The sequence below is a fragment of the Diadema setosum genome, chromosome 16 (genome assembly GCF_964275005.1).
Source record: "Diadema setosum chromosome 16, eeDiaSeto1, whole genome shotgun sequence".
In the NCBI taxonomy this organism is placed as follows: Eukaryota; Metazoa; Echinodermata; class Echinoidea; order Diadematoida; family Diadematidae; genus Diadema; species Diadema setosum.
The window spans coordinates 733,767-751,955 of NC_092700.1; the positions used below are offsets into that span (position 1 = coordinate 733,767).

The 18,189-nt window shown below is 38.7% G+C and overlaps 1 protein-coding gene across 2 annotated transcripts; it reads left to right on the plus strand.

Annotated features, from left to right (window-relative positions):
* Positions 1–732: 732 nt before the first annotated feature.
* Positions 733–17,265, plus strand: LOC140239517 (large ribosomal subunit protein uL5). Of its 2 annotated transcripts, none has more exons than XM_072319349.1 (5): positions 733–776; positions 5,206–5,356; positions 13,926–14,032; positions 16,232–16,474; positions 17,108–17,265. In XM_072319349.1, the coding sequence occupies exons 1-5, from the start codon at positions 741–743 to the stop codon at positions 17,135–17,137; spliced, it is 567 nt and encodes a 188-aa protein (XP_072175450.1). In that variant the 5' UTR covers positions 733–740; the 3' UTR covers positions 17,138–17,265. The 2 variants fall into 2 exon arrangements, with proteins under 2 accessions (XP_072175450.1, XP_072175451.1); XM_072319350.1 differs by lacking the exon at positions 733–776 and adding an exon at positions 1,044–1,073.
* Positions 17,266–18,189: the final 924 nt, after the last annotated feature.

Here is an 18,189-nt window from a genome sequence, read left to right on the forward strand (position 1 = left end):
AAAAGCGGACCACTTCCGGGTTTAGTCAGCTGACAAGCAAAACAAACAAACAAACCGACGACTCCCCCAGCATTTTTTCTCTTGCCAATTCACCAGACAAGCAAAAAACAAAAAACAAAAACAAAACAAAACAAAACAAAACAAAACAAAAATAAAACAAAATCAAAAACAAAAAACACTTTTTAAATAATTTATTCTGGTGCCATTGATATACAAGCCCCGTTTCATTTTTTTTTTTTCCAAAACGGGGGGTTATTTTCACTTCCCTTAATTTTTCTGTCAGCTGGCAAACGGGGGGGGGGGGGGGGGGGATTCCGCAGAACCCTGCACCCCACTTCCTATAGTTACAAGCCTATTTGTGTAAGAGCAAAAAATTTGTGGGGGGCTCCCCCTTGGAACCCCAGGACCCCCTGGCCCAACCGCTACCTACCCGCCACCCATATGTATCGTATTATTGCTCCCTTGAGTCGCGCTAGAAAAAAACAACCAAACAAACAAACAACTCATTTTGTATGAACACACAATAATTCTAGACTAAGAAAAAAAAAAGACCAACTTACAGACAAAATCCCATGATACACAGTCACGTGTCACGACCTAGAGGAGGTACAATGCTTTCGTGATTCAACCGAATCTTGTAATTATTATGATCAATTCGGCAATGCTAATATTACACTGTAGCATTGACGCTAAATCTATTGGCTGACTTCAATCAGCACCTCCCCACTTAAATTGTACATATGATACAGATCGATCTTTTGCACGATAACATGGCGGTGAGTGGAGAGAACTAGTAATCAGAGTCATGAGAATCGTATCCATCCTAGTGTCATGACAACAAATCCCTCGTTACTTTCACCGTTATTCATTTGAAAAATTACTGATTAACATTAAGGATGTTGTATTACTTTCAAAACTGATCCCTTTTCCCGTAAATTGGATGTTGAAAATACCGGTCGGTTGTCGGTGCCAGCAGCGGGTATGTTCCTGACTGCTGTGGCTCGTTGGTGTAGTAGAGAGCAGTGTAGCTTTTGGGTCCTCGACTGTGCACATGCGACATGATGCACATTACGGTAAATGAATTTAGAGAACACGATCATAAATCTTATACATGTACTGAAAACTTTGGCAGGCATGATGGCGTTAAGTTCAAATTGTTAGCGGGAATCGTATACATGATTATAGAGATCTCGGATTTCCATAAACTACAAAATTGTACACACGCAACAGATAACCCTAACGTTAACAGTAACACTAACCGTTTTAGAGTAGGCCTAACGGGTTGCTAGCCATGCTAGTGTCTAGTTAGCCCCGGAGACCGCGCCTTGCGGCGCGGTCCTGGCGGCTTGCAGCTGAGCGGGAGCAAAAATCACGAATAACTCCATTGCCACATTCATGGCGACTTCACAAATAAAGCACGGCTAAATTTCCACCATAAACACAGTGACAAAATGAAAAAAATGGGTGTCTATATTGATCTAGATACCCATTTATCTAGAAACTGCAGAATTTTCTACATTTTTTAGGAGTAACGTTGTAAGCGGCCTGCCCTATTTGCAACACGCCAACACTGCAACAGTAGTGGAGAGACTTGCTGCTATATCCATTAGTACGCAATACGCATGCCGTCAATGCACTGCACCGCATGCATGCTCGCTGTGCACATACTTGCCAACTAGTAAGATTTTATCAGATTCAGTAAGATTTTTTACGTTAAAAATAGCAAAATCAGATTTTCTGTTAGAGAAATCAGATCATATTTAGATATACTTTTTAATGTGTATTTTCTGAAGATTTGACCGAAAGATTTTTAACTTCAGTTTGCATATAAAATCAGATTTCTGCAATCCACGAGTAAGATATTTCATCTTGAAATGTTGGCAGGTATGTGTGCGCGCGCCTGGGAGCTGTGTGAGTGATTGTGAGTTTCAGTGAGCATAGCTGAGCTGAAGATATTCGAGTTATAAGACAACATTTTCTGCATCATAAGCGATGAAATGCATCAAACAGTCGCCGAAATTAATCATTTAGGTTTAATCGACCCGTGTAAGTATTCCTAGTAGTTTTTGTTGAAAAATTAAGGAAATATCAGAGACTCCAACTCTCCCGTTTTCGACGGGAGATCTCCCGCCGAAAACCCATTTTTGCAAAATCTCCTGTTCTCCCGCTGGAGATTTGATTTCTCCCGCCCTCGCTCTGTGTCTCCCGGTGGAAAGGATTTCTTACTTATTGCTATCGTATGTTGAAAAAATAAGCCTTAGATAGCACCAGAGAACATCTAGGACCCTATACACGTGCTTCGCACACATCAACTTGGAGTCTCCCGTTTGCTAGGGGTTTCGGGCGGGAGAATCTCCAGATAAGAAGGTGCTTGGGGTTGGAGTCTCTGAAATATAGCGCCGAAACGGCACCGTTTTGCACAACCGGTCAACAACTCGATCTGAATGCGAAAACGTCACAGCCCCAACGCCGCACGGTGGGGCTCCGCAGTTAGTGTCTAGTATGATGATCATGCCTTGCCTGGCAGCAGCAGCAGGGAAGGTAACGCCGCACTGCACAGCACCGGCGAGCCTGTGTGTGCGTGCCGCAGCAGCAGGATAGGGGGCAATCCCACGTGTCATTGCTTATATAGGCCTCTTGGTTTTGTTTGGTATGATGGGGACCAGAGACCAATTTTTTTTTTCCCCCATCTGAGTGAGATTCAAGTCCAGTAGAGTCGGGGCGCCAGTTTGCTGCAGGGCCAGGGGTCCAGTTTGTGGCACCCCTTGGCCTTGGAATATCTAACCATATCTCCAAAAGTAGAACTCTAGAAGGGTATTTTTTTTTTTTTTTCTAAATTGTTTCATTTGAAGAGCAACTGAAGAGCTAGACAGAAAGATCCGTCTGTCCGGAGGAGTCTTTTATATTTTTCACGTTATCGCTCTCCTCCGTAGTCAGACGGAAGGAATAATACCCATCCCTGTGTGGATGTTCTTTCTCTATGGAAAATTGGGTGAGGTTGCGTCTAATTCACGGCCCTAGGTCAGCAAATTTAAGCTTGTATAGCAAAATCAACATTTCAAGAATGCACTATACTCACCAGAATAATGAATAATCCAACATTTTGGTAGAATTTTCAACGTAAAACACACATCAACCAGCCCGTCACGTCATGTTCAAACTGCAGAAACATACAGTATGAATCTATTTTATTATCACATGCGAGGTAGTTTCTACGTGGTTTTTTACTAAAGCACATACCCCGCATGTGATTGGCTTACAGATTCAAAATGGAGACTTACAGCTAGCGAACGGCGATGTTGCGATATGGATAAAATTTCTGTACTGTGAGTATTTCGATTGCACAATATTTATAAGAAATTTACCCCAAATATTGCTGCATAATGCGTCATGTCATGTCAAACTTGTTTGAATGTAAACAAGCTGTCTGAAATTTGGTTTATCGTAACGTTTGATCCGTGCGCGACTGCTCCACACAGGAGCCGGAATCATTGACTTCGGTCTGTATACGGAGGGGATCCGTGAAGCCAGACGCAGTCTCCGCGGAACATTCCCTAACGGCCAGATACAGACTGATCTTTCGGTCAACTGAAGAGCTTTCTTTTGATACCAGAATCATGAAAAAACTCTGATGATGGCCTTCATAATTCTAATTTAAACCGTCTGTGTCACACTGTTTTTTAAAAAAGTATGACTCTCAACAAAACATTAAGATTTTGTTCTGTTACTAGGCAACCACCATCATCCCTTGTTTGCATCTTTATACAAAATCTTACTATGAAAAGAGGCCTGGCATGGTAAGGATTCCTTGTGTAACTGTGTTAGATATTCTAAAATTCATTTCCTTTGTCAGTTTTGAGGATTGCGACAGTGACCAAAATGTCGGGATGTATCCGGTTTGCGGCACCCCTATGGGATTTTCCACACATAGCGCCATTTTAGTTTTTACATGGCAAAATGGGTGGAAATTGGTGAAATATATGCAATCTTGAAAAACTATGAAATCGTGAAGGATGGAGATAATGAATCCAAATAAAGTGTTCTAACAAGCTGAAAACTAGTTGGACCTTCAAAAAATATTTGGTTTTTGCAAAATTTTAATGTTTGAAGAAATCAGGGGACATTTTTGTGTGGGGTGCTGCAAACTGGACCCCCCTGCCGCAAACCGGGTTCTCTTGGTCGTTGCAAATTTTCTGCATAAAATTGATTATTATGACTAGGGTAATTGTCCACCATACAATTTTACAAAATTGTGATGCAGTGTCAAGAGGCCTTTGAAACCTCTTCCAATAAAAAGAAAAAGAAAAAGTTAATTTCTGTAGTCCGTTTTACCAGAAAACTACTAAATACCCTTGAAAAGGCCTAAACCTGCCGCAAACTGGGTCCGCTACTCTAGGCCTACTTAGAACCCTTGTAGAAATGGAGTTTTCACTGTTTGATGCTTTTCGCTTCTCGCAATATGTTGATCGCAGCTGTGATAACTGCGTTGCACAGGAGCAGACAGCGCAGACGGTGTACAAAACACATTCACGGCAGCAAGCGCGATTGATTTGAATGTAGACTCTGGCTATTTCGGCGATCAGAGCAAGTTCATCTATGGTATCTTAAAAAAGCTAAGACTTATTTCCTGCCTTTCAACTTGGACGGAGTCACGGAAGCGATTGAGGAGGTTGTTCGTGTTGCAAGTGGAGTTCTATCTTACTTAATTTACAGATTGGCTGCAGATTTAAAAAAAAAAAAAAGAGAGAGAAACTAAAAAATCCTGTTTTTTGGTCATTGATCAGTGTGATACTAAAGCCATAGATCCATCAACAGGTGTAGCAGGTTTGATAAAGTTGCCCTGCTGCCCTGGCAGGTAGTGTTTGGGCCTCCAGTGCCATTGGAGGGCAGGATCTACAGCAAAGCTTTGCTGGAGCATTTCCATTATTGAGGCAGGTGGAAGAGACAGCATTCTCTATGGTCTCCACACTTGTTTACCAAAAGATATGTCTGGAATGTAGTAAGGGGCTGACTGTACATACCACTTTAATAACTAGAGGCTGCCAAACTAGAGGCAGTATTTCATCAGTCAAGGAAAACCAGTGTCATTGTGTGAGGATAGTCTAGACATGAACGTAGCATGCTGTCTGCTACCATAAGTCACTTTTCAGATCAAGAATGTATTTCTTGATCTAATTAAAATTGTATGGCTTTCGTTTTCAACAGGACAAAGACAAGGAGAAGAAGAATGTGATGCGTGAGCTGCGTATCCGCAAGCTCTGCCTGAACATCTGTGTGGGGGAGAGTGGAGACAGGCTGACCCGAGCAGCCAAGGTGTTGGAAGCCCTCACTGGACAGTCCCCAGTCTTCTCCAAAGGTGGGTTAGTAGGACTGGCTCACTAAACAAGTGGTCTCTTGAGCTGTTTGTTTGTTTGTTTGTTTGTTTGTTTGTTTGTTTTTAAGGAGCATGGTACTGTGTATGTCTATCACCAGGTACCTTTGGGAGCAGTGATTTAAAAAATGTTCAAGATATCACATTTGATGTATATGTGTAGGTCTGTTGTATCACAAAACATCCTACCGTATGAAATGTTCATAATAAAGCATAAAATATGAGGAGATATCAGTATTTTTCTCAATAAACCATCTGTAGACGGTTCAGTCTGGAAGCATTCTTCCTATAAGTATAACTATTGTTCACATTTTGTGTATCGGCCTAACAATACTTAACAGCAATTATACGGATTCAAATTTTTACAGTTTTTATTTATCTCCCCAAATCACATTTTAGAACTATTTTAAAGCACTAATGCTGGGTTTTTGTTTCATCTGCAAGTGGTAAATTATACCTTTAAGATTACAGCTAAACAATTAAGTGCAGTCAACTCTTTTTAAGTTGATGGCATGTACTGTGTGTCAAGAGAGGTGGCACAACATTTGCTCCTGCAATAATTGCTTTTGTCTTATTTTCTCTAAGGACTTACATGTAGGTAAGGGTTAGGATTGTGATAGGGTTTAAGTTTTAGTAATAGTTGTGAGGATTAGGATTGAATTAGAGTTTGGGACATGTTTGTTGGTAGGTTTTATTATTTTAGCCCTGTGTGCAGACTTCTTAGGAGTAATTGTTGCTGGATCAAATGTCATGGAATAGCCAAATAATCAGCTAAGTTGATGAAATTAAAATGTCCCAATTTACATTCATAGCCTTACAATGTACACTGTAGTTATTCCTCTGTACGCACAAAAGTTTAATATATTGTGTCAATATGTTTTCCTCCGTCCTGTCAAGATTGAGTTTGCACTAAGTTGACTGTACAAAACTAGGTTGAGTTACCATATGAGAAACACCATGATACATGGTAGATTTTTATACGCTGAAGATACAATGTATACAGGGAAAATGACTTTTTGGTCATGATAAACCAGGATTTATGATTCCACAGCTGTTCAGAGAACAGAACGTTATGTTTCACACAATGTCCATCCTTTCGTAGCAATAGGCTTTGGAGTGAAGCTACCCCTGTACTTGCACGGCATGACATTGGGAAGTACAAATTGTTGATTTATGAGTATATGACTTCAAATTGGAACCTCCCACTGGTTGTCTGTGACTGTTTTTTTAATTCACCCCTTCTTATTCTTCTATGAGAAAGGCTACAGATTTGTAGGGAAACTTTGATGAGATATCAAGCAAACATACATGTACTACCTGAATCCCTAGACATATGTTTGCCCGTGCTTGTTATAAATTCTCTCTTTTTATGTCACATATTGGTAGCCATATGTATCTCGTGCAAACTGTCGGTGCATTCACACAGTTGTTGAACACCATGTCAGCCATTCCATGTAACTAGACACCAGGACCTTAAAATTTCAAGTTCAAGCAATTAAGAAAGAGCATTCATATTTTGGTAGGTATATGATCAAAGGGTGTAAATCTAATTTTTTACTGCTTTTCACTTCCTAACAGCCGAGTTACACCTCCCAGAACAAAGATCACATTTGCTAAAAAAATGATGCCTCTTTGGTACTTTTGTTGATTTCACTATTTAAGGCATGTTCTATTATTTATAGATTCATAATTTTTTGATGCAAGGTCTTATTGTATACCCATTTTACCATATCAAGTTGTTTTTTTTATTTATATGTAATGGGTTTGGCAATATTTTTGATTGAAAACACCCTCGAAATGTGTCACGCGAGTCACAAAAATAAGTCTAAATTTTAGATTGCTTAAAAAGTAGTAGACTATATGAATTCTAGCTGATGAATAATGAGGATCTAAGAGTCCTCAGTCATACCAGAAAATAAGATTTCCATTTGTAAACCCCTTCATTGTAAAAAACACCAGAACATTTGTGTCACGCGAGTCACGCAAGGATTTCTTAGGGTTGTCACGCGAGTCACAGTTTACAAGTTTGAGAAAATTAAAGACCAGAATGATTGAGATTTAAAAAAATAAATTCTGCCTTGAAACTAAATCATGTAATATGTTTAATTTTCCCAGTTAAAGTAAATTTTTTATGTTAATTGGTAAATAAGTAGTGTTATGATAAGTAATGAATAGCTAATTGAATTGTCAGCTTTCGTCTGGTTGGTCAGTAGAAAAACTGATAGGAGGTGGGTGGCCTCCTCATCAACAAAAAAGTAAAATGCATCAGGAACTCTTCATGAAAATTACATCTACTTGTACTGTATGTCAGCTCCACTTCTGTGAAGTTCTTAAAACATTGCTGCATAAAGTGGCAACAATCAGCAAGTTACATTGTATGAAGATGACAAGAAAATTGCTTCAAATCTTCCCTCAGATTTTGCTGTACTCCAAACTGGCTTCGCTGAGAATCATTCATGCTCCAGTTAAGATAAAGTCCAATCTGCCATTTGGAATCAGGAGCAAATAGCTCTCTACATATACATCAATCATGTGACCCCAGGAGAAAATTATTACAAGTCATCATCAATGATGAGGCCTACAATGTACGTTAATAGACCATGACAAAACAGTATTATGTTATAGACTGTAGATTTTTTGGATGAACTTCTTAAGTGGTCAGCAGTGAAGTGCATTAGTCAAAATGTGGTTATATGGTCCTGCAAGCCAATTCAAAATAGATTTGTTATCAGTGCCCTACCTATGCTGAATGGAGAAACACAACATTGACCTACAATGTAGTGTGGAATTTCAGCACTACAAGTCAAGGGAAAGATCCAGTTGAGTGGAGCAAGCCTGAAGCGACAGAGCTGCAGCTATGTGAAAAATCAAATCTTGTGCTCTATCTCCACTGCTGAGGAATTTTGTCTTGCTGTAATTCTTTAAACTCTTCCTACAACTTTCATCACAATCAAAGGGAAGTTGAAGATTGTTCTGAGGGTTTGTACCTGCCTGTTATCTTTGGAATATAGCTGCACCACATAACTTAATCATCCCTTCGATATACATTTGTATCACCTTCAAAAAGTGAATATCTTGTCGCAAAAAGGTTCACTTCTCAGAGAAGCAGTGGTGATCTATCCAATAATGGCCATAATGATGGAGGAAATGAGGATACCATTGGGCCTGCAATTGGCTGATGGTGGCAGCTGCCTTCAGCAGAAAGCATCCCGCTGCATCTCTGGCACAAGCCTCCTAAGTGGTCAGAAGTGACAATTACTTTAAGTCACCTAGAGAAAAGGGGAATATATTCCACTGTCTGGATAAAAAAGCCATGGCAGCCTGAATCTGACATCTAATGCAAATTACAGCAGCCATATCTTGTCAACAATAGGAGACTTTACATGAATGAAAAGATTGAGTCTTAAAAATAAAAATAAAATGGCCCCAACAAACTAGGCATGAAAACTGTCTCCACGAAGCAGTGACAAACTTTCTCAAACTACAGAAGACACTTTGGCAAAGAAAACTTAATATAGTATATACTGTATCATGTAGTTTGCTATAATTAAATAAGCAAAACATGGTGATCATTCTTCACATCAGACTCAGTAATGGTACATGTAGATAAAGAAAAAGAGTATCAGTATGTGTGAACATTATCTATTATAAGAAGTGAGGATTCTTTGTGCCTCAAAATAACTTTGTTTCAAAAGAAGCTTAAATGGATTCATATAAATCCATAAGCAAATATGCAAGCTAACCTAAAGAAAGTTTAAATTTGATTCATTTTGAATAGAAGACTATTTGATACAATTATAGTAAATAAGAGAGAAAAAGAAAATTCATTGAAAAAGAATGATTTCCCAGAACTATTGATTTGACAAGGAAAAAAAGAGGTTCAAGTTAATTTTTTGTTGGATGTTTTATGCATTAAATGTGCTATGAGCTCCCATGATTCCATGAGAGATTGGAGTTAGATGATTTCTTTGTTTTAAAGATATGTGTGATGAAACTAACCATAAATAACATGTTAGGTTAAACATTTGGCTCATTTTACTCAATAGAACTATTATATTAGGCTCAACTTTTGGTCCTGAATGATACTTGTCACGCGAGTCACACCCATGTGTCACGCGAGTCACATTTTTTATATGCTAAGTGAGTTCAAAGGAAAAGTCAAGGCCTGATAAAATTTTTACTATTTATCGCTTAATGTCTCAAAATTGAATGCAGAAAATTCTGTGTACATAGGACAAGTACTTTCTTACGAAAATTCATTTACGTACAGTAAGGTCAGAAATCTTCAATAGTGTCGCGTCACGCGAGTCACAACAAAAAAAGTCAAGTATCTCTTACTAGAATGACTTGACATCAAAAATTTCTATGAACCAATGTGAAGGGTCCATACCTTGATTGAAATATATAAACTAAACAGGTCTGCAAAATAAATTTTCCAAGTATTCAACCATAACAAGTCAAAATTTTGTATAAATGTCACGCGAGTCACAATGGAATGGCTGATGTAATGAAGCAATAAATTCACCAGTTGAATGCATGGTGTGTTTTAATGCATTTATCACTACTGAGGTGCTTTAGCTGTAAAAGCATGCTGTTTCTATACTGTGTGACATGCAACCCATACAAAGGTATTGATTTGTGCCGGAAACGGCAAGAAAATAATCACAGGTGAATATGAAAGTACAGTCAAACTCGGATACCTCGAATTCGTCGGGACTGAAGAAAATGGTTCGACGTACGCGAATTTCGAGGTACGCGTACGTCAAATTTTCTTCGACTTATCCGATGTTTATCGATGTTCGACGTTTATCGATGTTCAACATGGTGTCTGTTATAGTGCCTACTGATTGTTTGCATGCTTGTCAATTGGGATTGAATCAACTGTTATATGAATGAATTGAGTGAAAATCGGAAATGAAATCAAAATTTCAGAAATAAAGATTTTTGTGGCCCGATCGCGCCACCAAAAAAAAAAAAAAAAAAATCGGATACTTTTGAAAATGAACAGCGGTAACAATCGGCTACGTAAGATGCTAAAATAAATGTCAGGGGTTTGCGTTTAATTGTGGAAATGAATGACGGCAATATTCGACTCGGTATGATACTAAAATAAATGTCGGATGTTTGCTCATACTTTTGGAAATGAATAACGATAAGACTCAGCCCCGTATGGTGCAAAAACTAATGTTAGATATTTGATTTTGCGTTCGGAAATGAATAAGGATAACATTCGGCTCCGGAAGACGCTGAAATGAATGTCGAATTTTTGCTATGACGTTCGGAAATGAAAAACAATAACATTCAACTCCGTACGATGGTTAAATAAATGTCGGATGTTTCCTTATACTTTCGAAAGTAAATAGCAATAGCATTCGGCTCCGGAAGATGCTAAAATAGATGTCAGATGATCGTTTTTATGTTCGGAAGAAAATAGCAGTAATATTCTGCTCCATCATGTCCATATGATGCTAAAATAACTGTCTGATGTTTGCTTTTAAATTTCGAAATGAATAACAGTAACATTCAGCTGCGTTTAATGGTAAAATTAATGTTTGATGTTTGCTTTGACGTTCGGAAAAGAGTAACAATAATATTCAACTCCTGACAATTATGAAATAAATGCTGGATGTTTGCTTTTACGTTCGAAAGTAAATTGCAATGACATTTAGCTCCGGAAGATGCTAAAATAAATGTCGAATGTTTGCTTTGATGTTCTGAAGTGAATAACAATAATATTCAACTCCGTACGCTGATAAAATAAATGCCGGATGTGTGCTTTTACGTTCGAAAGTAAATGTCAATAGCATTCAGCTCCGGAAGATGATAATCATGTCGAATGATTGCTTTTACGTTTGGCATGTTTGGAAGTGAACAGCAGTAACATTCTGCCCCATACGATGTTAAAAAAATATTGGATATTTGCTACGGTACATTTCGAAATAAATATCAGTAACATTCAGCTATACGTTTCATGGCCCAAAAATGTCTGATGTCTGCCTTGACGTTCAAAAATGAAAAACAGTAACATTCGGCTCCATGCGATGATAAAATAATTGTCAGATGATTCATTTCACTTTCGGAAGTGGACAGCAGTAACATTCGGCTCCGTTCGATAATGAAATATATGTCGGATGTTTGAAATGAATAACGGTAATATTCTGCTCCGTACGATTCAAGAATAAATAACAGATTGTTGCTTTAACATTTGGAAATGATTAATGGTATTAATCCGCTCAGTCAGATGCTAAAACAAATAGCGGATGTTTGCTGTCACGTTTGGAAATGGATTAGGATAGTATTCAGCTCCGTAAGATTCTAAAATGAATGTCGGTTGTTTGCTTTTACATTTAAAAACGAATAACGGTAACTTTCGGCTTTTTACAATGCTAAAACAAATGTCGGATGCTAACAAATGTCAGCAAATGCTCCCATTTTCTCATTTCAAACGTAAGTTTTGACCTCCTCAATATAATGGGCAACTTTTTAACATACGCCTATTTGTCAAATCTTTAAACACAGAGTAAGATGATTGAATTTTCTATTCATTTGTTTTAGACATGGGCATCTGTATCACTTCAATAATGCTTAATAATAATTTGTCTCTGTTTAGTAGGACCGATTTAGTTTTTGTAATGTTTTTCCTGATTTTTTTTTTTGTTACCAGATTTTACTTTCGACCACTAGAAAATAAAAATCAATGATATTGGTGGCCCGATAAAACTTATAAGTGCGGAACCCTGTGTATTCTATTCTTCATTGTGATCGGCCTATACTTCCAGATTTTCATAATCGCATTGCTGGGGGGAAAAAAAAAGTTTCAGTGCTTGCGTTCTCGGGGAAGTAAACTTTGTGAAAGGCCAAAAAAAAAAGTTTAAAAAAAAGGCACTACGAGGGAGATTGATGTTTTGACAGTGGAGCGTGATTAATGGCAAAGATATAACTGTCAGCAGGTGCGCCCCGACGGTTGAGAAATCTACGCGCACGGTATGACTGTCTCGATCAAAAATCAAAACACAGTGGTTAAAGAAAAGCAAATGATGGGGCAGCGCGTAGTGCTATCGTAAAGCACTCCATTGGCACGGGTGCTATGTGCATACCATGTACGTGTGTTGGTAGGTGTTGGGGATTTTCCTTGTCAGCTGTGTATCGGGTATTTCTTCTTGGGCGCGCGATTGTTCTGGGTCTCAGAATACAATCGAGTGTGAAAACATTAATTTTGTGACATGTCTTCGCTGTCCACGCGCGCTTAATCGGAGATGCTGAGTGATGTTTGCAATTTCGATTCGAGCAACATGCTGGGAAAAACAATAAGTTAATTAAGATCGGGACATTAGATTTCCCTTCGAGGTAACCGAACTTCGAGTTATCTTTGTTCGAGCTACGCGAATTTTAATACACGGAAACTCCATAGGAACAATCGGGACTTTCATTTTGCCCCCGAGGTAAGTGATATTCGGCTTATCCGACGTCGAGGTATCCGAGTTTGACTGTAATATTTGTTGCAAGGTAGGAAATAAAAGGGAGGGGGGAAAAAAGACAAGGGACCCTCAAGGCTTTAAACATTTTCAGGGTTTGGGTCTAGTTCATAGTGTAGTAAATATAGTGCACATGAAGCGTTGAGGTAGACTTTTATTTTTACCTCGGCAGTATTAAAATTGTGCACATAATGACTTCTCTGCTGCAACCCATAGCTGTCATTCTCTTTCATGATTGCTGTGGTACTAGTTCAGAGATACAGTCTGTACATTATTCAGAGCAGTTAAATCTCGTGGCTGTAAGAGGCTCCCAAAAAAAATTGAAATCGTATTATGAACTGATAAGTATTTGAAGTTACATGTATGTGATATCTTCATAAAAATAAGAAAATGAACACTGTTCTTCCTAAGATTGAGGATAGCATCCTTATACAGGCAACTCCTACTGTTATAAAGTTTTCTTGTTCATTAGTTGTCTTTCATTAATATCAAAATTTTGTTAAGCCAAACAAATTACTGTAAGTGTATTAGGTGAGATGAGGATTCAGGTTTCCATTTCCCCCCCCCCCCTTTTTTTTGTGAGATGAGAAACCTATGAAATGTGAACGAGTGTTTATAATTCCTAAAGGAATTCAGAGTTGATTTGATGAAAATTGGTTTGAAATGGCTGACATATCCAAAACAAAGCGATCTAGGTACCCACCTTTTTATTAGGATTGCTCGTTTTACTTAGTATATGGATATCTCTAACTTTACTTGTAGAATTTCATCCAAAATGTGATGTTGCCTTCAAAGAATGTTTGTTGCTGTGCCTCAGTATGTTTGTTTGTTTGTTTGTTTATTTATCAGAGGTTAGCGGCCATTGATACTAAAACTTACACAAAGTAAAAGCCACCCTGACTTAAGTATTACACACAATTTAATAGGAAACACACAGTAGTCAGAGAGCTGATGCTGTGACTAGGGCCTTCCTGTATGTCATGTAGAGACAGAATCTGAATATTTTGTATTGTGTAGATGGTAAGATAAGAAGTCCAAAGATGTTGTCTCTTTTTATTCCTTTTTCCTTTATTTTTCAGCTCGCTACACTGTGCGCTCCTTCGGCATCCGTAGGAATGAGAAGATCGCTGTCCACTGCACCGTCCGTGGACCCAAGGCGGAGGAGATCCTTGAGAAGGGCTTGAAGGTACAATACCCAACTGTCCAATTTGTGATTTGGAATGCAGGTTGTTCTTAGGTTATGTAGATAGGGGAAGATATCTTATAAAGTCAGTTGGTGCACATTGAAATTCCAACTAATTTTTTTAACCAAACTCAGGACCTTACGACACAATCTCAAGGCAAATATTAATTTGCATGTTTTTGTATCATATGTGTGATTTTTTTTCTCTTCTTTTTACATAACAAGCCCTGCTTCTAAATTATTGAATATCCCTGGATCCTGTATTTAACTCTAAAGGCTGTGTCACACCTCTCCGGGCAAGCTACGCAGACGAGTAAGGATTTGCCAGCACGCAAGAGAATTTTCTGCAGGGTCTGAAAATATTCAGACTTCAGAGTGTCCATTCCAGTTGATCATAGTATGCTACAGTATGTAGTCTACACTTTCTGCACTCTCCTTATTGAAACAGAATTATCTATCACAGCAGTCATTTTCTTTATGATAAACCTGCATTGAACTGAAGTTTCACATAGTGATGGTTTCCTATTTAATGATAATAAACAGTCAAACATACCCCAACATCAAGACTGTACAGCTTCAGGCAGCCAGCAGGAGGCTACTGTAACCCTATTGCTCCTTACACCTGCCCTGCTGGCTCTGGCTAAATAGAGACCCATTGCACTGCTGTTAGTGCTGAGTAAACAGTTACAACTGCTGCACTGAATGTGCAGTGTTCATCTATTCTACAGAACATGAGACCGATTAATACTTGAACTATACCCCTTCACAGAATTCAAAGATGTTAAAATCCCCATCCTGAATGTGTTCACTTCATATTTTCCTATTTTGACTTAGATAAAATAGATGAAAACTGACCAATGTGTACGATCTTTTCATCGCACACGGCGATCTCTATTACAGTCCCACATATACAGATTCGTGTAAGTTCTCCACACAAGAAACCTATGGCAAAACTGTACACAATACATTGAATGCAAATAAACATGGGCGGTGCCATCACAATTTCTTGGACTTTGAGAAGGCTTTCCTGATTGGTTGAAGGTGGGGAAGCTTTTTTCACAGTGGATATCGTTTCCTTACACTATTAGCCAATCACAAATGAGTTTATAGAGTGAAAGTGTCATAGCCTTTGAAGCAATCTGTCAATCAAAATAGGACCGATAAGATCGGCCAAAGCATTTACTTGACAGGTTTTGGGCCGATTAAATCAGCCCGTGACACAGATAGGGTTAAGTAGCAGGATCATTGATGATGAAATGCATGGGTGATGGTGATTGAAGATGATGGAAACAATGATTAGAGGAACAATTAGAGCATCCATTGATCACTTATCATTATTGTACACCAATTTAGAAAGAGAAAAACTCAGCTTCAGCCATTTAGATTTCTATCCATTTTTATGTACCCTCAGAGCCAAGTGTAAGCTGTATGCTTATGATGTAAAACGGCCATGTGCATAAATCATTGTTACTTAATACCTAACATAGGCTGGGGGAGGGGGGCTGGCCTCCGAGCCCCCCCCCCTCGACATTCCATGCGATGTATCGCTATCGCGAAAAGTTATCACCGCGACATTTCATGACGTTTTCTTTCAAGTCTCCCACATCTTTTGACACCAAATTTGCGATGCCTGGGCGCGCAGTTCCGAAGTTGTGCATAAATATAGGTACGTGCATGTCAGACCAAAAACGTGAATTTGTGTACAATTTCAATGGAAACTGTGCTTACTGGCAAATTTCATAAAAGCATGATTATTTGGGGGTTTTATTGATTAAAATCAATTCATAACGTATTTTCTTGTTTTCATATTTTCTTGAAAGAAATACATTAGAAATTTAAAAAACAATAAAATACTTCAGAAATTTTTTTCAGATGACACAGTTTTTTCCTTACATTTGCTAAAGGCACTAAAGAGAATCTTTACACAAAAGATGTGCCTGTTTTGAGCTTTATTTATTGATTTCAAATTGTCTAATTTCATGCATCATTATGCATAAATTAGCATAATTTAGCATGAATGATAATTTTTTAAAAAATTAACTTCATGATACCGTAGATTATGTCAAAGGCAATGTGTATGCCAATTTTCGCACAGTCTACAGCCGAGATCTGGAGAGGGGGCCTGTAAGGTTGGCTGTGTGTGTTCGATAACTTACTTTGCAATGTACCCACTGCATTTACACTATCTGTGATTTCTCCCAGGTTCGTGAGTACGAGTTGAGGAAAGGCAACTTCTCCGACACAGGCAACTTTGGCTTTGGCATCCAGGAGCACATTGATCTGGGCATCAAGTATGACCCCAGCATTGGCATCTACGGCATGGACTTCTATGTGGTCCTGGGCCGGCCTGGCTTCAGTGTCAGCCACAAGCGACGCAGACGGGGTCGCATCGGCTTCTCCCACAGAGTCAACAAGGAAGAGGCCATGAAGTGGTTCCAGCAGAAGGTATGTCAGGCAAGGGTCACCCGCTTTTTAGACCCAACCAAACAATATAACATTGAATAGTATGGCTCTTCAGTTTTTAGAAATTATATATAAAGCTATCCACTGTTGCTTGTATGTACATTGTGAACATAGGCTTTTTGAAGTCTTTGTGAGGAGAAAATGTGTCGAGTTGAAAAGCAGAAGTAGAGCCCAAGTATGTCCGCAGAGGGAAAAAGGAATGATAACAGAAACATCTTCTCAGGATTAGGTAGGCCTTAGGTTGGTACAATATGTCTAGAAATCTACAATTATAGGGAAAGAATAAAAGTTGTACAGGGCAGTTTTAAAGGGGGGTCTGGTTGGGCTGTTACAAATCAAATAAACCCTTTTATCTCTTATTTTTCAGAATGCATGGTAACATTTGATAGGAATCATCACAAAGGATTGAAGAATGCAGATTATTCCAAAAGCACATGTGGTCTTCATGGGGCCTTTATGTAGGGCTCATGAAGACCAAGACACTCTCTCTAAAGATAAAGATACACTGAACAAATTTGAAAAGAGAGTTCACTGTGTACTAACAGCTGTAGAATCGTCTGCTTGCTTTTTCATTTCTGTTTGTTTCTGTTGTCTTTCTTGTCTTGTGTTGTCTAGTATGACGGCATCCTCCTGCCTGGAAAGTAAGCCCAGCCTGTCTCCATACCGCCCTCTATGGCAGCTTTGTCAGCTTCCTCCGCATCAATGCTACACCACTCTTCTCATCATGCCATGAAAGCTGTATTGTACAAATAAACTCAACAACACGCCAAGAATGTACTCCAGTCTCTTTTTATTTGTAGTGTTCAAGTTTGTAGAGCAGTATTCTCTGTCATCTTAGCTTTAAACACTGGCCAGTCTCAGGAAGGCACCAAAAACTTTTTCCTCAAGGTTTATGAGTCGGGAAGTCTGAGTAAAATCTAATTCAGTTCAAGCCTAGATGATGGATTTGCATGGAACATAAACAACCTTCCTCTCAGTTCATAAACACCGATGAAAATTGTGGTCTGAAAAGAACAAACGAACAAACAAACCCACACACACTTACATCTACCCCAAACGAACACAGCCTTGTACACATTGGCAGACGACTAAGGTACTGTATAAGCTGTCATTTTTATGTACAGGTAATTTTGCGAATGACGAGGTCACAGACATTTTGAAGAGATGTCACTTTCGTAAAATGACACCGAGGCTTTTGCAAGTGCACTACAGTATTACTTTTATTAGCGCTTGGTGCCATTTTTGAAAATTTGTTGACTAAATGCAATTCATAAAATTTGTAGAAATAACAGCTTAGACAGTATACAAATTACTGTAATTTATATACACTCTGTTTGTACATAAACAGTTGCGTGAAAGCACAACGGAGGACCTTGTTATAATAACGGGAGTCGACTGTACAGTGTACTGTCATGTACTGTATACAACTGCTGTACTAATTTTAATATGTGTGTGGTCGAAGTGTGTGTGGAGGGTGTGATTGATGGAGCTGGTGGCTAGATTAGCAGATGTGTCAACTCCTGTATGGATGGTAGAAATCTACAAGATACCACAAAATAATTTTATCATATGAAACAAGTAGCCCTCCACTCCCCATCTCTATTCTATGTACACTCGGTAAACCTACAAACAAACTGAATACAATACAGCGTACATGTATTTGTACAAAAATGGAAAGTTGAGTTACCACCCACCCC